Source organism: Corticium candelabrum, chromosome 1 (genome assembly GCF_963422355.1).
Source record: "Corticium candelabrum chromosome 1, ooCorCand1.1, whole genome shotgun sequence".
Taxonomy (NCBI): domain Eukaryota; kingdom Metazoa; phylum Porifera; class Homoscleromorpha; order Homosclerophorida; family Plakinidae; genus Corticium; species Corticium candelabrum.
The window spans coordinates 9,048,664-9,073,254 of record NC_085085.1 but is presented as its reverse complement, the minus strand read 5'-3'; the positions used below and the strand labels follow the sequence as shown (position 1 = coordinate 9,073,254).

General features: G+C 40.2%; 2 protein-coding genes across 3 annotated transcripts in view; both read left to right on the top strand.

Moving 5' to 3' along the window:
* The first annotated feature begins 773 nt into the window (after positions 1-773).
* Positions 774-2,603, top strand: LOC134195304 (uncharacterized). The gene is made up of 2 exons (XM_062664316.1): positions 774-1,269; positions 2,392-2,603. The coding sequence occupies exons 1-2, from the start codon at positions 844-846 to the stop codon at positions 2,446-2,448; spliced, it is 483 nt and encodes a 160-aa protein (XP_062520300.1). The 5' UTR covers positions 774-843; the 3' UTR covers positions 2,449-2,603.
* Positions 2,604-3,321: 718 nt separating this feature from the next.
* The window catches only part of LOC134179291 (phosphatidylinositol 4-kinase type 2-alpha-like), a 21,921-nt gene continuing 651 nt past the window's right edge, over positions 3,322-24,591 (top strand). The window contains exons 1-8 of one of the 2 annotated variants that reach the window (XM_062646158.1): positions 3,322-3,630; positions 6,307-6,507; positions 7,977-8,108; positions 9,147-9,300; positions 14,169-14,308; positions 16,950-17,052; positions 20,210-20,343; positions 20,424-20,483. In XM_062646158.1, the coding sequence (XP_062502142.1) occupies positions 3,343-3,630; positions 6,307-6,507; positions 7,977-8,108; positions 9,147-9,300; positions 14,169-14,308; positions 16,950-17,052; positions 20,210-20,343; positions 20,424-20,483 (1,212 nt within the window). In that variant the 5' untranslated portion in view covers positions 3,322-3,342. The remainder of the gene's footprint in view (positions 3,631-6,306; positions 6,508-7,976; positions 8,109-9,146; positions 9,301-14,168; positions 14,309-16,949; positions 17,053-20,209; positions 20,344-20,423; positions 20,484-24,591) is intronic. The other variant, XM_062646165.1, reaches the window with a different exon arrangement.

Sequence of the window (24,591 nt, the reverse complement as noted above, 5' to 3'; positions counted from 1 at the left end):
CGTATCCAAGCACGTCCAAACAAAGATGAAACAAAGGATCATTACGAAACAATACCTTTCCTCTTCGGGAGCTTCGCTATCCTCCTTCGAATCCTTCTCTAGGCGTGCTTGATGTCGAAAATGATCTGATGAGGATCGTCCGTTTCCGGGTCGTCAATTGGTGTCAAATCTTTGCTTGCTTGGCACCATACCGCCAGTTGGCCACCCTTGAATTATGGGAGAAAATGCAAATAATCCAAATGCAAGGTGTTGTCCTCTATGATTGGCTGCTAAGTTTGAAGCCCGTACACAACGGTCCATTGAAAGGCGACCCACAGACTGCGGATGATGATGTCATCCTTCAATTAGCGCACGTTGCTTTTGCTGAGTACCCAAAACTAGCGAGACTCTCAGAGAATATGACTGGGGGGATCCTAGAGAATACGGTTCGAGGAATGCAACAACAGGTGATGTCAAATTCCCTATGACACCCTCTCCACTCTCGCAACAAAATGTGGCACTTGATTTAGACCACGCCCATACCCAACCACTTTAGTGCTGGTAATAATTATAGCGCCCCTTCGACTTCAAAACAGTCAGGTCGATGCATAAGTTACTGAAATAACGTGACGGTGTAGACCTTCTAGGATTTTGAGATATCAGATATTTACTAAAGTTGACCCTAGAACCACAGCCATCAGCTGACGGTCGAGGTAACGCTATAGCCGTTATCTTTGTGCTAATTAATACATTAGCTAATTGACTCTAGTACCTCCGTCTAGAGTACACACAGGGACGCGTTTTTCAGTGCTGATTCACCGGCACAAGTTTCAATCCACTAGCTAGACGCTGCATTGTATAGAAATGCCATCGTCGATTTTCTATGCAACGGTTCTTCTCTTCTACCTGTGCGATGCCCGTCCTCCACCGCAAATGGGACCGGCAGTAACAGGCTGCCTGACTCAAGTTCAAGCAAGTCCGACGTCGAGAATACCCTCGGAGACAATCTCGTATCTGGCTAGAAAGGCTGACATCGTGGCTAAAGTCAAAGTAATCTACTTTTTGGATAAATTCAGGTATCAGGCAATGGTGCAGATACTCGCTGTCTACAAAGCGACGGTTGGTCTGAGACTGGATGTTGAAGACCGCATACATCTCTACGGTATCAACAGTCCTCTTACGTGCACAAGAAATCAGATACTATATAAAAGAGGCAAGAAAGGATTCGTGTTTGTCAAGAGAAGTAAAAAGACTGACGAATTGAACGTATTGAATTTTGGAGTTCAAAAGGTGAGTAAACACGCAATTAATAGGCTGTACGTGTGGACAGCTAGCTAAAGTTAGAAGACAGCTATAACTACTAATGTAGCTGTAAGCAGAGTACGAAGATGCAGAGCATGAAGCTCTTTGATGCGCCATGCATATGCATGGGTGTATACGAGCAGCATTGATTATATAGACTCTAATACCACTAAACTTGTTCTTCAAACCTCATACCGCTTGGCAAATATTACTCTTCACAGAGTGAGAAAACTAGCTAGATCATCCTCATCACTTCTGCTTTCTGTACACACATCGCAATAGAGTTTTCTGACTGTCTACTGAAACGCCGCGCCCTAGCTAGTCAGTACACGTATTTGTTAAAACCCTGTCTTGGAAATAAACATGCAAACTTCTAGTCCCCCGGGACGTGTGAATAGTTGACTGTAGGTGGCATTCAGCTCCTGAACGTGTTTCTCGGTTGTCACGTGTACACAAAATCTCTAGCTACAATACAACAGGATGGGAAGATGGAACTTCATGAGGCTTTTTTCGTCGCCGTTTGATCACTTTCACGAATCGTTCTTCTATTGATCTGTACTATTCGGACACGGAAACGATTTTTGAAGTAGGTCTTGTAATGAAACGTGGTGGTGGGGAGGAGAAATTTGAGGTTCGTGTGTACAGATATGTCTAGACCAAAGTTGTCATATATGACCACGCCCCTTTCTGTTGCGACCTAGATTAGAAGCCTCGCTATGCTCGGCGGTCATTATTGTACAGTACAACATTCTTTCTAGACAGATCATGCTAACGCTATTGACAGGTTGCTATAATCAGATGGGTTGTTACAATGAGAACATGGTATGAATAATTGAATATCATAGGTTATATGTTCAATGACAACAACAGCTGTGACAATAGTAATACAAATATGGTCTACAATATATATATGAAACTGAACTAAAGCTGCAAATTTTACTAGTATTTACTAAATGTCTATGATAGTAATTTGCTTCAATACTGTAAACTCTCCTTTAACATTGACTAATTCTACATACACAGTGCAACAAATATACCTCTACTAACCTACATACAACATTTATTTTAGTTGGTAATTAAACTGATTGACGTTGCTCTATTGTGTCTTAGAGCTCAAACCGAAATCTGAAGAAAATTCTGAAACAAGTAAAGATTCCTTACTACTGAGTGACTTGTTATGATACGTTGGTGGTGCAATAGTACTGTTCTGTGCACTAGCTAAAGTACTAAATGTTGGCGTACGTGGTACATTGCAAAATTCTCAATGGCAGAGTTGGCACCTCGTTTATGTACACTAAATATATAATATTACCTAAAACTAACATTGTCGCAAAACCTATTCTGCACTTGTAACACGGAATAGACTTTTCATGGTACGTGTGGTCTATGTCCTCCAGCGTGAGCATATTGTAATTGGATTGGTGATCGGTGTTTGACTGCATGAATGCAAGCCCAACGCAATGAATCAATGATAAAAACTTGTGGATGTCTACTAAACTTCTAAACATAAATAAAATCACAAATTTATCAATAGATTAAATAAATAGTTAACTAATTAACTTAAATATAACGCCTGCTACTAGACTACCGTATTTCTCCGAATTTTCAAGAGAACTAATGTAATATGTCAAGTTTCAGTCACTAGGGAGAATTATATTTCGTAGACTAGAAGGGAAATTATTTGAGAAAGAAACGATAGTCTTAAAGTCTAGGAAATATTCTAGTCTAGCTAGAAATACATAGATATAAAGTGTGAAATATTGTAGAGTGTTACTAGTAGATCACGTGCTTCTGGTATCGTAGTGTGTCTATCCGGAGCACCTGTAGTACTAATGCAGTACATGTACAACAATTACATTCAAATATTCCGTTCATACTTGTCTTTGCTAGGTCTACTTACCTTATGGTACCTTAGTTAATGGCTATCATTTCTATTATCGCACGTGCACATCGTTACTTTTCTCTTTACATGAACAACCACGTGCCTAGCTAAGTAGCCCGGGCTTTCGTCACTGATATCAACTAAAATAGTTACACTAATTTATCTATTAGGCGTTGCGCATGTCCTGCGACGAGCGTTCCAGTGCAGAAGAAGACCACAGTTGTCCACACCGACGGCAAAAAATGAATGCTGCAGAGCAGAGGCCTCTTCTCAATTCATCTCGTCACCGACAGTCATCGACTAGCTCAACCGGCGACAACGATCCGTCTCTGATGAATTATTACCCAGAAGATCCGGAATTCTCGATCATCGTTCGCACAGCCGAGGCAGCCATAGATAACGAGGTCTATCCCGAGATTATCAGCCAAGGATCGAGTGGCAGCTACTTCGTGAAGAAAATGAATGGGGTGTGTACGTGTACTTCTACCTGTCTGTTTCGTGATGATGTCATCATATGAAATGGTGTAGCTACATGTTCTGTGCTAATCATGTGTCATGAACGAATCTCTAGGGCAAGTTACGGGTAATAATCTATGCTAAAACAAAACAGGAATCACCCCTTTGATCCGTCTAGAGTCATCTGTAGAGTCAGACCATTCGGTTTGCGCATGCTTGTAATTTAGTTGGCATTTGGTGCTATTAGTAATTTTGATGTTTAGCAGACAGGTAGCTTACTAATGTCTTGCTGTGCTGACTGCAAAGTGACCATAGGAGAGAAATGTGACATAACCTTGAGGTAATGTGAGATGTGATAGACCATGTTTGCTTTTAGGAGTTGTCTTTATTTGTTTAAAATGTACACCCTGTTTACACAAGCACTTCTAGGCAGGCCAGTATGTGCTGGCTTGGTTTCTAGTGTATGTATAAATGCAGTCCGAGCGGGTATTCTATGTCTACCTATTTCTTGAACAACATAACTCCCACATGAGCGAACTCCCACGAAGCATATCACTAATCGTGTGGCTGAAAAGCAGGAATCCTCAGTTCAAGGCTTCGATAATGCCGATGAGGTTAATCGTGAGTCTGCTTTGATATATGAGAAAGCAAACATTGGCGTGTGCAAATCATGAGTACTAGTGTACGTAGTATATATGTATAGTATATGGGCATGTTTCTAGAAAAATTAGTGATTAAATTTAGGAAACTGTTCAGTCCTTATGAAATTTACGAAATTAGAGTGACTTCGAAATATACTTGATTTAGAGTAGTCCAGAGTACTTTAGTTTGTGGTGCTAGAACAGTTAGATCATGCTTAAAGCTAAATAGTTAGGAAGACCACTTGCTCTGCCTGAGGGGTGGTGGTATTCCTTCTGGTCTTTTCTGGAAGAACAATATGATTAGTTTGTAGATAGCAATACCACTAATTTTTCAGAAGAATTGAACTCCAGTAGAGATTTTGGATAAATAGGTTGTTAATTGGAGTGGTGAATGAAACGCCCATACCATGAAGCTGTTTGGGTCTTCTTTGAACACAAATTTTAAATAAATCTGGTAGCATAAGCATCAGCACTAGGGGACTAGAACCTGTTTGGTCTTGATTGAACATGGGACAGTTATATGTATCATCTACTAAGAACAGGCCTTCTCAACACAGTTGGTTTATGACTGTTTTTCACTCTAACATGCTGATACTTGCTTGTAATCTTTATTGAGCTATTTAATGGTATTATAGAGACTGTTTAGCAACACCTGCCTTATCATTTAACTAGCTGAGTAGACCTTTCTTTGCTTGGACTGATTAGAGTACTGATTGTTACTAGTACTTAATTAATTAATATCTCGTTGAAGACAAATGAAAATAGACCGAGTCTTCTGTTCTGTAAACGTGTAAGTAGGATTCAGTGCAAGTTAATCAGAATTTGTAGAGAAATGCAAGCGCTATAAGAATGACTTCAATCGGCAAGAAATTTTCAATTGCTGGAAGCACTGCGAAGGATGACAACATATACAGCCGATCTACACGGGACTGGTGTAGGCATGCGTTCGAATGAACTGAAAGGTGTTGGTTAATTGATATCCCATTGTAAACTAATGAAAATGTAACCGAGTGTCCGATTCCCGAGAGCAGCAAGTATTCCATTCAGAGCTAGGTATCCAGGCAGCAGAAACTTGGAGTCACTCCAGTCATTTGCTTGCCCGGATAATTGGTTTCCTGGATATATGACTAAGTCACGCTTTATCTAATTCTTTCAGCCATTTTGACATTTCTGTTGGACATCATTAGTTTGAAGACGTTGCTGCCATTGTAGCAAATTTGGTAACTATTCGATGTGCGTACACAAGCAAACGAAGACAGACGTATTTTTAAAGACCTGGATATAGTCGAAAATAGTTTGCTCTGTGTCGTCGGTTTCCCTGGCAACAGTATTTCATTTTGTGAACACTGGCTAAAGCTGACTAGACTTGTGGAGTCACTTGATCTTGAGTTTAGGGTGTCGAATGATGGCGTCACTTAGTTCATGCCAAGGCTTCTGTCTGAAGTGGCAGTCAAGGAAGTAATGTGTGAGGTGTGCTCAAGAACCTTTAGAAGACAGAGTGATAAGGCGAGACACTAGTGTATGGAAAAAAGAAAGAACCTATAAGGGAACAACAGGGTGCTATCCAGTGTTCAAACTGTATCAAATGATTCCGGAGTAAAGGAGGGTTGACGGTTCACAGATGTTAAGAATCCTAGCAATCGCATTACTCCACAATCAGACTTGTTGTGTTATGGTAGCATTTTAACAGGACAGGACAGGTGTGTGTAGAAACTAGGGGGGAATCATGAGAACAAGAAGCTATTGCGTGAAGCTTGTCAAACATTTTTTATTTACGGTTGGAGAGGACATGATGAACTGGCTAGTCACTGTGACAGTGATTGCAAATATACATATACCTTCATTTTAGCGTTAGATTTAAATGCTTGCCATTGTTATATGAACCATTAGTAGAATTATTGATTATTAGTAAACAATTAAATATAGGTTAATCAACGTGTTAGTTTTATGTACCACAAATGCTTTAATTCGATAAGAATGGAAATATGCACCCTTATTTACTCACAGATATAGGTAGCAATGCTTAACTAACTTGTTTGTTTGTAGAACATTGTTGCTGTTTTTAAGCCAAGGAATGAAGAACCGTATGCTATTATGAATCCTAAATGGACAAAATGGTTGCAGAGAAAGTGTTGTCCGTGTTGCTTTGGAAGAGGATGTTTACTAAGGAATGTTGGATATTTGTCAGAAGCAGGAGCCAGTATAGTAGATACACATCTTGAGTTGGGAATAGTTCCAAAAACTAGGGTACGTGTACTGATCCAGAAGTACTAACGGATGGTAATAGATATGTGTATTAAAGTGATATTTGATAAGTGATATGCATTTTTATAGTGTCAATAATGGTAAATTAGCTAACATGCGTCTTTGTGACTGGTGTGCTTCTTTGTATAGGGGAAGATACAAAAGCGTAGTGTGTGTGTGTGTGTGTGTGTGTGTGTGTGTGTGTGTGTGTGTGTGTGTAGTGATTTGGTGCAGTGGTGGTGGCGACGGTGGTTGTGGTGGTGGTGGTGGTGGTGGTGGTGGTGTGTGTGTGTGTGTGTGTGTGTGTGTGTGTGTGTGTGTGTGTGTGTGTTTGTGCGTGTTTGTGTGCATATGGTGTGGTGGTGTGGCAGTGGTGATGGTGGTGGTGGTGTGTTTGTATGATGTGGCGGTGGTTGTGGTGGTGGCAGTGGTGTGTGTGTGTGTGTGTGTGTGTGTGTGTGTGTGTGTGTGTGTGTGTGTGTGTGTGTGTTTGCTAATTTTGCTATATTGTTGCATGAAGTGCATCAAGCAGTTGCTCTTGTTGACTGCTGCTTTCTCAGCAAACTAAACTGTAACTCTATGCAACAGCAAATTATTACAAATGCATATGTACCAATCATCAAAGTCTTTGTTAGTAACAAACCATTCTCACTGTTTGACACTTCCTAACTAGTAAGAGGTCGTTCAAAATTAGTGACAATTTCACGAGCATACAATTTGCACACTAGGGGGAAGGGGTCATGGCTTCTGTATGCTTTGAAGTGTTGATCTGTAGCAAATTGGTTGTGCTAATTTCTCTGTTTTTCATGCCCGAATTGCATCATGCGTTGTTCTCATGCTGGTCACCCGTATGTACAGGATTGCAAACATGTACGATCTCGTCAGCCTATTTTGGTTTTGTTTTAGAACAACATTAGCCATCTATAGAGAGCCCAGCTGTCTTTACCACGACTTTCTTGATGTTTTTATATTCGTCCACTTGAATGACCAGAAACCTCGAGCGGGTCAACTGGAGTGGAAGAAGAGCTCTAGCAATGCAGAAGCACTGAAGACCACATGTCAACATTCTAATAGATGGAACCACAGTCGAGCTATTGAATTTGTGCATCAACAATATTGCGTACACTTTGGGAAGGGGGAGGAGAGCTTCAGGAACTACACTCATGAAATTGTTGATAATTTTGAACGACCCCTAAGTCAGTTTTTAAGTACCCAATTGAATCAGCATTATATTGGAAAAATATGTTTAATGTTTTATTTACTGTGGCTAAATGAAATATGTTGTCATTGATTTACATGTATGTTCAACACTTCACGACTTAATAGCTAGAATACGTCTATTGTCAGTGACTTGAAAGCTTGTCAGGAGATAGGTCACTTGGTAAATGCAATTACTGTTGTAAATTACTGTATAATGTGATTGTGTGAGATGTCTTTTGGAGCAGTAGTCAAACATGGTGGTTTTTGTTTAGGTTGTGTGGCTTGCTGCTGAAACATTTCACTACTCAGCATTAGAAAGAGCTGAGAGGAAGACAAAGGAACAACTTATAAACCGGTTTCCCGAAAAATTAGGAAAACGACTGAAAGGTGGTCTTCCACCAAAGGTGGGCAGCAGTAAAGCTGCATCAACACTCTATATAGATCTGTTGTTGTGGATGTTCTTTATTTGTTTTTATCCATCCATTATTAAAGCACAGAAAGGGCAAGTGCAGTGTTGTTTTATTGGCTCTACTGTTTTATACTTTAATGCACTTTTCTTGCTACTGCTTTGCATCACATTTTATGGCATGCTTTTATAACTGGGGTGTAGCAGACATGGCGATCTCACATCTCTGCAACTTACTCAGCATATTGTCATATTAGGTAATCAGCATTACTGTTATAAGGTGGCAGGCTGTTATAGGCCAAGGTACCAAAGAAGGTGTTATTAACTAATTTTCCAGTTGCGACACACTCCAGCAAGACATGGCCAAAGAACGATACATGGCACTCTAAAGGAGTATGGAGAGAATCAGGCAAATGTAGATAAAATGAAAGTCATTTACAGAGTGGACTCATTCACTGACATTCATGCCTTCAAATCACAACAGGTTACGAATTGTTTGGATCAAGAAGAATTTATAGTGGAAAGACGTCAACATAGGTCTTGCAGACAACAAAGAAAAGAAATTAACAGTGATCAAGAAGACATAAAAGATGAAAAATGACTACAACTTAAGCAAGAAACTAACACACATTTACTCATAACATACTACTCAGGAGTATAAATGAGTACCTGGTCATCGGGTCCTGGTGAGACTTGTGGTGCTAGCACCACAGTTGACTTCACAAGTCGGTGCCTCTGCAAGTGCCTGGATCGACTCCAGGAGTTTGCTAGCTCAGGCTCAGATTTCCCTGAGTAGCACACAGGGCCCAGCTTAACAGCTGGGGCGTGACCTCTGAGAGGCAGCTCCTGACATGTAGGATTACGATTGAACTGGCAAAGTATGAATTTGAAGTGACTATGAACGAAGTTGATATGGAAATCAATGGTGTAGTGACCTCTTTACTTGTGCAGCTAGGTTGTCTAAGTGTACTTTATTTGTGTTTTCTTTTTTACTTAGGCACTATAATCGATAAACAATGTTTCTTACTTTTCGCAGGTGGGATCTTTTCAATTATTTGTGAAAGGGTATTCATCTGCCAGTGATATGCTGCGGAAGTTTGAAGAGAGTCCTTTACCAGGAACAGTAAATGAGCAATTCCAGAAAGAGTTTGAGAAACTAGTAATTTTGGACTACATTATTCGTAATACAGGTAACACATGCTGCCATTCTTCTTGTGGTGTGTCTGTCTGTCTGTCTGTCTGTCAATGGTAGTATATTTCAAACATGATCACTATACGGTAGCTAGTGAATTCAATAGGCCCTATAAGGCCATTATACCTATCAATCTAATGTTCATAGAACGGAGTTACAAGTCATTCGTGCCATTATGATTACTTGAAGTTAGATTTTAAATCTTCTTAGTGATTGTGTTAGCGTTGGACCACTGCAATGTCGTTGAAGAGCGTTTTTGCCAAAAGCAAATAAATTCTTTGCAGTTGTTTGTCTCTCTGTCTGTTTGTCTGTCTGTAAAGATGGAATGCCAAAGTTGCCCTCAGAATATTTTTAAACTGTCACCTAATGTAGATAGATTATTTGACATTCAAGGCCATGTCTATTAGTTAATCTATGACTTTTTTGTTTGCAAGTACTGGTTTGCTTTTACGAATTCCTAGCATATGTACAAGTAGAGTTCTATATGAGAATAAAGTCTGTCTGTCTGTCTGTCTGTCTGTCTGTCTGTCTGTCTGTCTGTCTGTCTGTCATTACATATATTTCAAACATGGAACTATTGTACACCATCTAAGCACTAAATACTACACTGTCTGTCTGTCTGTCTGTCTGTCAATGCATATATTTTGAACAATGATAACTACAATAACCATCAGCAGCAGGCTAAGAATAAAGTTCAATGATTACAATAAAGTTCTAACTACACGAAAACCAAAGATAGTCTGGTCCTCAAAAGAACCAACACTAGCAGTCATAATCTAGCAAACACCTGGTCTACTTTGCTGAGGCTTTCATCTTCATTAGACAGTGAGGAGACAAAGATGATGGTGTTACTATTACGTCTGTAGCTGAGCTGAGAATCTTTTTCTCCAGTGGTCTAAGAATTCGCTTGGGTTTGGTTTTCCTAGCTCATCAACAGATGATTTAGACAAATGTAGACATTTGAGCCATCCAAACCTCATTTGCCAAAATGTTCCATAACGAGAGGTATCATTTTGACAGAGGCACCACCAACTTTGGTAATTTCTTTTTTCTTTTCGTCTCAAAGCAGCAGCACTGTCTGTATAAGCGGATCTTGGGAATACACCAGAACTTCATGGGTGTGTGCCAAGGCAATGTCTAAATCAAAGCTGTCATCAGACTGTGCATCAAGAATTGTAATGTTTGGTCTGTTATTGCTATTTGAATATCTATTTCTTGGCTCCCTGCGATGAGGTATGTGAAGATCTCTGAGGCATTGATTCAGACCATACCGTAGTATTGACTTGTGTGACCAGACAAGACCACCACCTGTTTTGCATGTCATTAGGTGGTATCCGCTGCTATCAATTGCTGCTTCACAATCACATTTCTCTGCAAAATTAGGGAAGATAGGCAGACCCAGCCTAACAAAGCTCGCCAAGCGAAATTCACAACAAGAGTTCAGTGTAAAACTTTGTGAGGTAGGAACAGCATTGATCTATGCCCCAGTCCCATTACCTTGTAGTGACCTGTGTCTAACTGAATCATGACCAGTAGAGGCTTCTTCAAAGTTGTAGTGATTTCAAATTTTCCCTGTAAGAAGTTCAACTGGCTTTGAATTTTCTTCTGCCCTGATATGAAATCTGACAAGCTCTTTGTCAGGAGCTCAACCCTTATGTAAAGCAAGGGACGAGACACTGTACAGAATGGACGCCCGATGGCCAAATTCTTGTAGCACAGCTACCAAACAAAAAGAGGTGGATCCTTATGATGACATCACGTTCATCTATTGGTCAGTAATGACACCACATTTTCTCATCTATTGGTCGGAATAGCTTCATTTGTATCTGCACTAATTGAGTATAAATACGGTCGTACATACGTACGTATGTTCAGTTGTCGCCAGACGACTACTATACCTTTAGCCCGGATATCTAGGCCTTGGGTAATGAAATACTGTATAAGATGAACAATTGGCGGGGGGAATATTTTGGCAGATTGGCGGATTTTTAGCGAGTGCCAATATTAAATCTGCCATTGATTTGGCCACAGGGTGATGTTGACGTGACATCACCAACTTGGATATGGCGGTGCATCATGCAAATGAGGCCACAAGATGGTAGCCTTTGCTTGCCATCTGCCATGCCTACCCTGTCTACCAGGGAGGTTAAACATGAGAATGAGGCCATGAAGCTATTAATGAAGCATGTGGAGTCACGCAGGTTACATTCTTTGCACTGACACAGCAATTCTTCATGAATGCGGTACTTGGAGACCAGTAAGTTATGGAAGTGTATTGGCCAATGCAGCTGTTAATTGCAAACTTCTCCAAAACACAGCCACTTAACTAAAATAGTGAGTGGGTAATAATAATAATATAATATAATATATTTTCTTGACACACCACAATTTGGTGCAGTTTCCACACAGGAGCAATGACTACACATACATCCACTACACACAATACACACAAGTAGCACAAGTACAACCAAACTAACACTAAACTAAAAATTTAATAGAATTCATGGAACTCCCTTAACTCTCTATAGCAAAAAACAAACAAGATTTTAGTCTCTATTCCATTAAACAAATATCCAGAACTACTTCTGCAAAGCAACCATGACAGTCCTTGTACAAGTCAATTTATGGAGTGAATTGCTCGTTTCATGAATAATAGTTGGAGTCTTTTGATCTTCTCTGAAGCTTCTGTAAACACTGTTTAAGTCTCTCACATATTGACTCTTTGATCTCATTTCAAACTCACGTGGATTCCTTTCCAATAAGCTATGTCTACAGTTCTTGCGATAGAAGCTTTGTCAATATTCCAGAGGTGACTGCCATAAGATAGTACTGGAAACAGCTGAGTGTCTACTATTTTCATCCAAACTTGATCTGACAAAACTTTACCACCTCAACGTGACACACCAGAATTGACAGCTCTGCAAAATTTCTTAACTCTATCCTTCACGGCAGTGGCATTGTTGCATAACTCATCCAGTATCCCCCCCCCCCCAAATGAGTGAGACTTCCAAGGCAGCATGTTGTGGTTAAGCACTAGCTGAGGATCCTCCACACAAACAAATCTTCACAAATGCAATCATCACACTGTTACTCACATTGAATGTCAAACCGTTGCTGTCGGCAAAAGATGTACACATAACAAGCATTCTTTGTAACACCATTACCATTGGAGACACCAACACTATATCATCTGCGTAGGCCATGCACCCCACATACATGTTGGCAATCTTTGCACCATTGCTGGAATGAGATAACTGATTGAGTAAGTCATCAATATAGATAGCAAACAAACAAGGTGATAGAACACTTTGTTGCACGCCATTGGTGACCTCAAAAGCCTCAGATGTACATACGGTCCTGCCATTTAACCTCTATGGTTTGAGATTAATTCCATGTAACACCCACAGGGACTTCTTTTAGAAGGAGTTTAAGGAACAGCCTGTAATGCTTTACTTTGTCATAAGCCTTAGAAAGGTCTAAGGCACAAGAATACACTACCTTGTTACCATTCTGTAGATAGTAATTTATTGTCTCTTTCAACGCAAATGAACAGTCGAAGCAACTATGATTCTGTTTGAAAACCAAACTGTTGAACAGAAGTTACAAGATGATGTCCAAACTTATCCAAGATCACATGCTCCATTGCTTTAGATACCACAGACGAAATAGCTATACCTCTATAATTACTGGGATCAGACATATCTCCATGCTTGTCCTTACCAATCGGTTCTATGTAGGACCTAGAGAACTGATGAGGCACGAAAGCATGCCTCATAAATGCAGTAAAGGCTATAGTCATATGGATTGCCAGATCAAAGCATTTGTATCATAAATGCTCGAATTCTATTCTATCCGGACCAGTGGATTTATTTAACTTTAAGCGGTCAAAAGCTCTCAGCACCTTTGACGGTTTAATCTTCATACTCCACTATGGCCATTTGGATTTCCTCTCAACAGATCCTTGTCACTCCCGCTGCTGGTAATTGCACCAAAATGCTCTTTCCATAAATATAAAGTATCTTCCACTGAATCAGTTTTACCAATCACACACCAAGCCTTTATAGTAGATGGTGTAGGTGAAATGCCATTTTATAACCAATTGCTAAAAGTCCCTTGTATCATTACTCAATGACTCTTCAGCTAACTTTTCACAAAACATATCTCTCTCCAAACGTCATTTTTGTTTTACTTTGCGTTTGAATTCTTTCTTTGAATTTTGCATCTCCATGTACTCCGCTCCATCCAGAGGTTTTTCTAAATTACGCCAGACTTTAAAACATAATTGAGCTCTTGCTTTCAATCAAATCAGTTCGTTATTCCACCAAATCTTCCTACTCTTTACGCCAGAACAATTTCTTTGAGGAATTCAACAGTTAGCAGATGTAATTAAAGCTCTTTCATTTCCATCATAATAGTTCTGGATGAACTCTCTGTGAGAGCACTGCTTTGGATCATTACACATAGCTGCTTCAGCTGGTATTTCCAAACTACCCAGTTCCGAGATATGTAATGTCGTACATATACCAATATTACAACAACAACGTCAAACTGCCAAAATAGAATTCGCCAATATTCCTTACTGTCAATTTCTTAGCAAACTGTCAAACAGATTCCCTGCCAACGTTTCGTCATATCTAATGGTAAACTGTTTGTTTGTCTGTCTGTCTCTGTACATATCTGTGTGCTCGTGTCTACTTACGCATGCCACTTTTTTGCTTGCATCTATGAATACATGTTGTGCTGCTATGTTGATGAGCTTTATGGTTGTTAAGTTGTTGTTGCTTGTGGTTTCTGGTTTCTGTACGAATAGTACATAACTATATGTGGTGTAGTGCCCTCTTTCTGTATTACTTGTCTATATTTTAGACAGAGGACATGATAACTGGTTGATCAAGTATGACATTGCTGATCTTGGCTCAGTTGACTCAGACAAACAAAGCTCTCAAGACGTTGATACTGCAGAAAACTCTAATCGGTTGAAAGATGACAAAGAAGATGATGTTGAGGTGAACGTTGTTAATAGATGTTATTTTTTACCAGAAAGGCTGTATCAAGTCCACTTGTGTTAGTTGCTATTGTAGCAAGTGATGAGTCTTGCAACCAATAGAATACGATTTTTTAAAGGAGAACTCTCACCAAATACTAAAACTTGTTGAAAGAAAGATACAAGGCCTGGTATCTTCCTGCAGGAAACCTACAGTCCAGACAACCACAGAAGCAGAGAATCGGCATTGAGTTGTTCAGACGATTCTCCGTGTGTACACAAAGTCTTACTCTCTTGAAGTAACTACTTTAGGTTTAACCATACCAAGTGCTCCTAACGCACCCAAAATTCAGCGAGACATGATCTATAAACTAGTCTAAGAAGGGTCTCCTTCTGAGGTTGTATTGCCTCAGTCGATACTTGCGTGATAACTTTGGGGTCCCAGTTTGCTTTAGTCAATAAATCACAACTTGACACCATATGTCTCACAATCCTTACCTTGAAATGTGCACAGATATCGGTCTTCCTTGCTAACCAACAATCAGAGTTACGCTCATGCCACATACGGGTACTAAACACGCCTATGCAGATAATTTCAATGCTTTATTTCTTCGTTACGGTAAACTTCTGCCGTAAACGGTTGCAAAAGGTTGTGACATGAAGTGACAGCTTTCGTCTGAGAGATAGTTGTTTTTGGTGAGAGTGCCCCTTTAGTTGTTTATAACTGAAAGGTTATGCAATACCAACTGTACTTACAGTTAGCCACTGTTTTGCAAACTAAGTGAAGTGAAGACTGTTATATAGTACCTTCTGTTTTCATTATGCTTATATCTGTGATCTGCTAGAAGACACTATTTGAATTTTTATAGAATTCACACTGTTTAGAGCAGTTTGGGCAAAGTTGTCTGTGCTTGGCATTAAATCAATGACTTTGACCACAGCCATTGGGTTGGCTGAAGTGGTTTAGCTATGGGAGACCTGAGGGGCACGAGCTTTTCCAAAATTTGGCTGGTTGACACTAAACCTAAAGCAAAGAAGACAGAAGAAAAATCTGCTTTGGCCAATTTAATCAAAGGTATCTGACATTACAAAATGATGCGGTGGTTGTCAAACAAAACACAACTAGTTTGCTACTGCAGTTGCGTGCTTTCATTTGAAATTTGAAGTCAATTCAATTTTCAAGTTAGAATCATATAAATCACTCATTGATAATTACAAACTCAATGAGGAGTTGTTTAGTAAGGAAAAGAAGCTATTTTGGACGACAAGTGGACAAAATGCAACTTTTCATTGCCTCTTGTAAGAAGGTGTTTTTCTTGTAGACAAACACTAACAATTATATTCAACTTGTTGCCAGATTCCAAAGTTGTCTATTGTCAAATAATGAAGTCAACAATTTACCTTGTGTGTATGCAATGGCATAGCGTGGCATGGGCTAGATCAGGCATGATCATAAAAATTGTGGATTGTAAATAGTGTGAGGACCAAAGCTATGTATACACCACCCTTTTTTCCAGTCTGGATCTGCCACTGATTCTCCTGTATCAGTCAATTAGAAGCTAATAAAAGCAGGCGTGTTCATAAAAGTGGGCGTGGCTTGTAACATTGTGAAGGTTAGTCTCCCATTTCTAGAGGTTACGCTATGCCCCTGGTGTGTGTGTGTGTGTGTGTGTGTGTGTGTGTGTGTGTGTGTGTGTGTGTGTGTGTGTGTGTGTGTGTGTGTGTGTGTGTGTGTGTGTGTGTGTGTTAATGATGACTTTATTCATGTATTAATTAAGTTTGATTAGACGATATATATTCACACACGCATGCATGCAGACATCCTTCCAGCTAAAATATAGTGTCATCAGGCATAGTCAAGATTTGTGCCCCAATTAACGATGGCTGCACCACTGTTGCCTGTTGTATCTGCAGTGTTTGCTGGATGGGCAATGCTAGCATTTTGCTAGTTGGGAGAGTTCACTGCCAGTTGAGGAGGAAATAATTGCATCAATTTATGGGTCACCACATCTAACTAATTTGGCAGCATGTGCTGCAGTGACATTCCAATGCAGAGTACAGTACTTGTACAGTACCATATTAATTAAGGCAACTACTTTGTGGAAGCTGTGTGAAGCCTTGCACCCTGGTGTGGCTATTCTCTTGTGGCAAATTGCGGGTCTTGGTCTGTGTATACATACCGTATCACAGTTGGAATGCTGTCCTACAGAAGACATGAATACTTGACACACCCCAGCTTCCACAAAGATGAAACTTTGAGTCTTTGCCCATTTATTAAGCTATTTTATATGATATTTGAGATGGTTGCGTATAAATACTGCAAGGTTCAATGGTGATGTTGTGGTATTAAGTTAACACTCGGCAGATGGTGTTTCATTTGTGCCTCAATCCTAAACGCATAAAAAGTTGCAAATCGGAAGTGATGTAATTTTTAATGAATGACATTAAACTGAATTAGCGTTGCGGTTGGGAAAAATAGTAGTGAGAACGCTGTTACGTGTGTATAGGGTACTACCACGAAAGCGAAACTTGAAAATCATATGCAATACATGTACCTGTTTTAATACATTAGCTGTTTTGCATGAATCTGTTAAAGCTACTCAGTCAGCTAGCTTGAATTACATTGATGTATTGATGTTGAGCATATTTTATGCTATGTTTAGGGGATTGAAGAGTGGAGTGTTGTACATCATGGAGAAGTGAAGATAGCTGCTATAGACAATGGCTTGGCGTTTCCATTCAAACATCCAGATGAGTGGAGAGCTTGTAAGATGTGTTATGCGTGCATGTTTACTGTATTTCTTTGAATAATCAATAATCTCCTAGTGGATTTCACTATTTTTGTAGTGTCAGTTGATGGGAGCATTAAACAAGAATTATTTGAGACAAGGAATTATTGTTTTTCTGTTTCATGAAATGTGGGTACATAAAGATCTTTGATTTGTGTTAACGGTTTTTATGCACTGATAGCCTTTTCACACAAGTTTCTTTCCAAACTGAGCCAAGCCAGCCTCTCATTCACGGTGTTCAGAAAAAGAGAACCAGCTGACTTAGTGGGTGTGTCTCTGCTACATTTTTTAATTCCTTGATCATGGATCGGCTACAATCTGATCACATTTTTCTCAATGACATTATAACAATCAAATGCTGAAATACATTGCGAAGATTAGTTGCATTGCTAAAAGTATGAGGTGGGGGAGAAGTTTGGCTATGTGAGTATGATGCAAGGGAGAGGTTCTGGCTACGCGAGACCACAGTTTGGCTTGGTTACGAACTTACCATTCACACTGTGAATGTGAACCGAGTCGAGCGGATCCAAGCCAAACCGTGTTGGCATGGCAGTTTGAGGTGGGTCATTCCAGTAGAGCTCAGCTCAGCTTGGTTTGGCTTGCGTTTACACAACCTTTTGGAAGCAAGCCAACCCATGCTGACTCGTGTTTGCCCAGTTACAAGTGCTTGTGTGAACGGGCTATAAATGCATTAGAGTTATTACCACAAAGTTAATGAAGAAGAACTAAAGCGCAAATCTTTGGCTGCTAGGCAGCTTGAATGTAATTATTCAGAGCCAATTAGAAGAGCGTGAGAAGGGGACTGGACATATTGATTGGCGAGATACATTGTATAGCGTATCGCAATGTCTTACTCATGTACCAGCAGTAGACGTGTTTCCTAAACAACCAGAAACCATCTTACACCGGTTTGACGATTAACGAATGTACTATTTGAAACTGTGAATATATCTGAGTCTATCTGAACTATACTTGCACCAAGTTTTGCGCTGGTCCGACGCCATTCAAGCACGTTTTGGCTGTATTCATTAGCGGCTGCTCTGATTCCGTGTAGGAGACACTGCCTACCAGATCCAGTCGTCTATTTGCCTCAATCAGCACCATAACAAAGAAAATGTAGACTATCACAGGCACAGCACAATTTGACATATCCAGCTACTATGCCTTGTAACTTTGGGTTAGTTCCACAAAACAGTAACGACTCCAAGCAAAAACCATTGTTGAGGGTGTAACCAACATACTGGTTAGAATGCAGACAAGAACGCAGCCGTATGACGTGCGCGATTTGAAATAGTGTCATATGTTTGTTACGTCATAGAAGAATCCTGTGGCATGAGCAGTAAATGAATGTCATTTATATGATCATGTGTTGCACAGTAAGCAGAGTGAGTCATTTATGTCACGTGACCATCTTTACTACTGTACCCTAGCATTTCATACCTCAGGTAATAACTTGATGCTTACCATCTCCATTATTCTCGGTGCAAGCTGTTGTCAAAACATTTTGGACAGGCTTTCCCAGATGGCAGAAAGAAGTGAAGAAGGGACCAATTGAGAGGGGATGTAGGAGCATGGGAGGAAACAGAAATCATACATTTTGTGTGCTTGTGAAATTTTGAAATATATGGACAACTCTTAAATGTTTGATGATTGACAGATTGATCAAATAGGAAACAACTAACTAACCAACGTCTTTTGAGATCGAAACTTCAATTAGAACGGTGTTCACTTTTATGTTTCCCTTTATCAAGGATTTATTCTTTTGTTTAGTGTGGTGGTTTTAATAGCTTGTGTAAACGAGCACTTGTACACAGTCCAGCTATGGCTGGCTCTGTTTGGAAGGTACATGTAAGCTGTGCTGGCTTGGCTCGGCATTTCTAGCCAGGCCAGCCCATGCTGACTTAGATCATGTATGTCGTGTAAACGCTACCCATACTGAGATGACAGCTGCACACGCTTAGTTTGTACAAATAGTGTAGACTTACACCTTGTGTGAACACAATATATTATCTCCTAAATGGTCTACACAGTTCTCGATTTGACTGTTTTAAGACCATTGAGAAGAACTGTGAGCAGCTTGTCTTCTGTTCATTGCGAGTGTGAGCTAATGGCAGCTACTGTATTCACCCGAAATAACGCCCTAGGCATATAGAAAAACGCTTTTTCTGGGCATATACTAGGGCATGGGCGTTTTTGGTCCCAGGCGTATACATGGTCGCAATATGCTGTTATTTGGCCAGTCATCATCTAAGCACTCAAAGACAGAAATACCACAAATGCCCATTTACAAGATCGAAGGTACTGGTACTTGTATTTGCGTACAGCATCAGCGTACACGCAGAAACTAAACACAAGCCCGTCAACAGCATCAGTATCAGTAATTGCAATGAAGAAATGAGGTTAGTGGTAAGCACTTTCACTCAACATTGACATCAGCTCATCAAACACACGCAGACAAAGATGGATGTTCTGCGGACACCATTTTGTTCATACACTTGGGTATGTCTGTATGCTTGGACATTGGTATTTTTCGGGCTAAAACTTCTGACCTACTGCACATGGGCGTATAGACCGGCATGGGCGTTATTTCGGTATGGGCATTATTACGGGTGAATACGGTATGTGATGATGAGTCAGATAACGTCGATTTCAAGATAACGCACACTAACAACACATCTATCAGAATCCCTGACTCGCTTCTAAAGAGTGTGTCATGTAAACATGGGCTGGTATGCTAAGCTGACACGGGCTGGCATGCTAAGCCGACACGGGCTGGCATGGCTTGACTCAGCTCAGCTTGCTACACATGCTTGTGTAAACACAGTATAATGAAGATTCATAGCTAGTTGCTGAACAAGGACACGATGTAGTGGTTGTTAGGAAACTTGTATTTCCATCATGTAGTCTTAATGGCTCTTTATAAGTTTAGAAATTATTTTAGCAGTGCACGCTTAGAAGTTTTTGTAACATACATTACCAGCAGTGCACAGCTTGTTAAACATTTCTGTAACATATGCTATAAACGTCTGACTCACATACATGTATGTAATAGGGAACTAGGTAATGTGCACATAGCTATTTAGATGTGCAGAAAGAGTAGTTGTGACAAGTATGTTGAACAGTTGTTGTGGCAGATCCATATCATTGGGCATGGACTCCAATGGCAAAAAAGTCTTTCTCGGAAGATAGTGTCAATTTAGTTTTGCCGAAGTTGTCAGATGAAGAGTTTGTTGAAAGCTTAGTTGGTGACATTTATCAACTTTTCAAGGTAATTATCACAGCATGTGCATGTTATTACTAGAATTGTATGCTTGAGTCAATTGATACCAACTATTGTAAATTTTGCAGACAGATAAGAATTTCACTACGTCATCATTTGACAATCAAATGTCTGTAATGAGAGGACAGGTATGGTGTGTGTGTGTGTGTGTGTGTGTGTGTGTGTGTGTGTGTGTGTGTGTGCACGCACGCACACGCACGTGTACATGCATGCATGCGTTTGTGCATGAAGTTGGGTGTAGGTTCTGGAGGTTTATGTTGGATTAATTTAATTAATCATTGTCTTCATATTTTTGTCTGTTAATAAATGATAGCTTTTAGGCCACAAGAAAAAATTGTTGTTTGACAGGAAATTCCGCTCAAAAATTCGTGCGCGCGCATTTTATTTTTATATTTTATTATTGATATAAACTACAATGGTGCACAGATGATTTATTAGGCTAAATATTTCAAATACTACTATTATAACACTACACAAGAACTATTAAAAGTCATCTACTTGTATCTAGTGTTCCGATGGTTCAATAACAAATTTGACGGAAATGGATTTGCCAACAAGCTTCGGTACGTCAGCGAGAGTCGTGTCCATAGGGCACCGTTGGCCTGACTCACGTGAAGATTGACCTCCAGCACTCACTAGAGCAGTCACGGGTCTACCTAGATGGTTTGATACTAAACTATAAATGTCCTCGGCCCCTACAACAGGCAACTTCGAACAAGACGCAGTACAATCACTAGACACACATTCAGACGAAGGAGAAACTAGCCCGACGAACAAACTATCTAGCGTTGACTGGGAGCAGAATCGAACAAATCGACTAGGAACAACCGTAGAAATCCCACAAACTACACTAAAGGACAACAGAAAAGAACACTCCGTGCCTCCACAACAGCAGACTCTCTTCAACAAGCTCATGGTTGACACGATGCGCAATAGAAGAACCCGGACAAAGCCCGGATGTTTAGTGGAAATGCTAGGTAGGAGAAAATCTATCACAAATACACCCTATCAAAATGATGCACATACCTGATAGAGCAGAAATCTGTCGTTCAGTACAAATATTTGAGCTTGCGTACAAAATAAAAAATAAAAAATAAATCCGTGCAGAGCCGAAAATCGGTGTGCGCGCTCCTGTCAAACAACAATTTTTTTCTTGTGGCCTTACATCTAAAGTTTATTTTGTAATGTAAAAGTTCATAATATTGTATTTACAGCCATTAGTTCGTGGGCCAATTGCAAAAAAGGCTTCTGAAAATGTCACTCATGCACCCCTCGTGTCAAACCAATTTTTGGTACTTGTAGCTTGTCGTATGACTCTAGATGTTTGAAAATACCTCTGTTTGGTGAGACAGAGTGCATCCGATCACCTAGAAACAGACCGTTTCGTAAATTAGCCGTGCAACAATGAACTGGGATCACGAGGCCTAACACGCATTATACTATTCGTGGCAAATTGCTTACGTTTTGTCAGTTTCTGCTACTTGTAGATTACTGTGAAGCTTCCAACACATTAGCCCTTGCAATTACGTGATAAATACCGCAGTAGAAACTCTAATTGGTTTCAAGATGTGTGGTCAAGAGGATTTGAGGAAACGCACTTTGACCTTTGTATCTGTGTACTGTAATGACGTACGAAAATATAGTACTGTAGTTTCAGTGGATCCTAGTTACTGATGAGATGATGTAATTGAAACTACTAAGTGACGCTGCAACGAGGAGAACAGCTACAGAGTGTAAACTAGCCTAGGTAGCTACTTAGCTAAACTACAGTGTCAGTGAGCCTTACTAATCAGATGATGCAATTGAAACTACAGCTTCTATTTATATGCAATGACACTCTTCGAGAACATAGATCAGATACAGAGAGCTCAATCGTGAGCTAGCTATCTAATAGAGAGTGTTCTGAAGACGTGATCATTTTAACGTTTAATGGAAACGGAAACTGACCGAGAAGAGAACAACCCAGAGTATGTGGGATCTTCAAGAAAGCGTATACATAGAAAACAGAGGCGTCTATCTAGAAATGCTGATACTTGTGTTTTTGAAACTCCAGCAGCATCTGCAAATTGCGGTAACAACCCTCAGTTGGACAGATCGCAAAAAAAAAACAAGCAAACGTCTTGATGTTTAATTTCAAACAGATCCCAATCTGTGCATTATCTGCCGGATAGAAAAACGAGGTCGATCAAAGAGAGACAGCAAAGGCAGACATCGTACTGAAAAACTGACAACTTGCACAAGTCTTCACGGTACACTATGCAATGCTGCAACTTTATGAGATGACCAGTGACCTGGTATACCTTGTAGGTGGCAATGATGTAGCTGTAGAAGTGAAATACCATAGAAGTTGCTACCAACAATACACAAATAGGAGAGGTTTAGAAAAACTAATAGACACCAAAGAAGAGCAATCTAGTCCTCATGAGACTGCCTTCAAGACTTTGTTGCAACAGATTCAAGGTCCACTTAGAGGTGAACGGCTTGTCACTATGCCTGCTGTGTGTAACTGATTTAATCAGTTATTGGTGGAACAGGGAATAAGTAATCCACAATATTGTACAGAGAAATTGAAACACTGCTTGCGAACACACTTTGGTGAAGTTGTTTTCTATCAAACGGAAGAGCTAGGAAAACCGTGCGTTTTGTACAGTGCTCACTTACCTCTTATTGGTGTATCTGAATTGCTTCAAGAACGATTGGATGATGCTACTGGCACTGATACTGATGATTAAAGTGAATACCCTGGAGATGATGACGTATATCATGGCAAGCCCGATCAAGTTGAGCAATGGTGTACTGCTGCGCAAATGGACACTATTATTGATAGAGCTGCAACAAATCATTAGATAGTGAAGCAAATACTAAAGGTACGCAGCAACAATGATTCGTGCTGACTTTAAACCTCAAAAGTTGAAAATGTTTATGACTTTGCTGCATCCACCAAAAGTGAAAGGCCATTATACTGTGGTACCTCGGTCCGACAGATCAATGTTTTCACGACTGAGGCCAGACAAGATTATTAAAGCTTGACGATGTGTTCTACTTTGAACTTAGCGCTCTTCCATGGTCACTAGCTACTGTTGATGGGGGACTTCAAAGACAGTCAAGTCCGAGATGATACCTTTACTGGAAAAATATGTCACTCCTGTGCAATTTTCATTAAATGCTGCAGTGATCTGTGATGGAATGGCTCTTCTACAAGCTACCACGCCTTTCGGAACCACTTACGCTCATCTTGCTGTTCAGCTCTTTACTTTCATTACTCGAGGTACTCATACTGGAAATCAAATTGACTTTATGATTGATCGTTTTCCCCATTTGTTAATCAAGAATTGGGAGAGAAATTACTGCGCATCAATTGTCACACCTGCTGTGATCCAAATACAGCATCGTCACCAGAAGCTTTCTCGCGACTGGAAAAGGTTCTTGGCAGCTGCAGAAATAAAATTGCTTTGTTGATTTTCTGTTTAAGGAATGGCAGCTCTCTGAATACACGCGTCTCAATAATGGCAAGTCTGTATTTTGTGTGTTACGGCAGCAATTGCTCAAGGTTCTTTACAAACGATGGTGTAACTGTCACTGCGCAATTGATTTCAGCACTTTCGTCCAGCGCAGAAGAAGCCTGACACACGAGAATGTTTTTGCACGCCAACCATGCAGCAAGCACATGAGCATCTCACATTGTCATCCACTCACCAGATAGTGACGTTTTGGTGATAGGCTGCTCTTTCTCACATCAGATTACCATGCAGATAATATGGCAGAGTGGTACAAAAAATTGAAGACGCTGCATCAGCATGACTAATATTGCTTGTTCGCTAGGAGAAGTGTGTAAAGCACTTCTGGGATTGCATGCTGTTTTTACTGAAAGCGACAGCACTAGTGCTTTCTTTGGCCAGGGAAAATCACAACTTTTGATCTTGTCAAGAATGGAACATGGCACGCTATGCAAAAACTGGGCTGTCAACCGACAGTTTCTCATGAACTGCTTCGACTCTTTGAGGAGTTTACATGTAAGATGTGCAGCAAGAAGAGTAATGCAAATGGTGTAAACGATCTCTGGTACAAGCTGTGGGTGCATAATCCTTCCAGTGACTCAATGGTTCTACCTCCCACAATTGATGCCCTCAGTCATCATATAAATAGAACAAACTATCAAGCACTTACACCAGATGGCTGCGACTGGGAAGTCAAGAATTCTTCGCTCAACATCCTATGGATGACAAATCCGCCAGC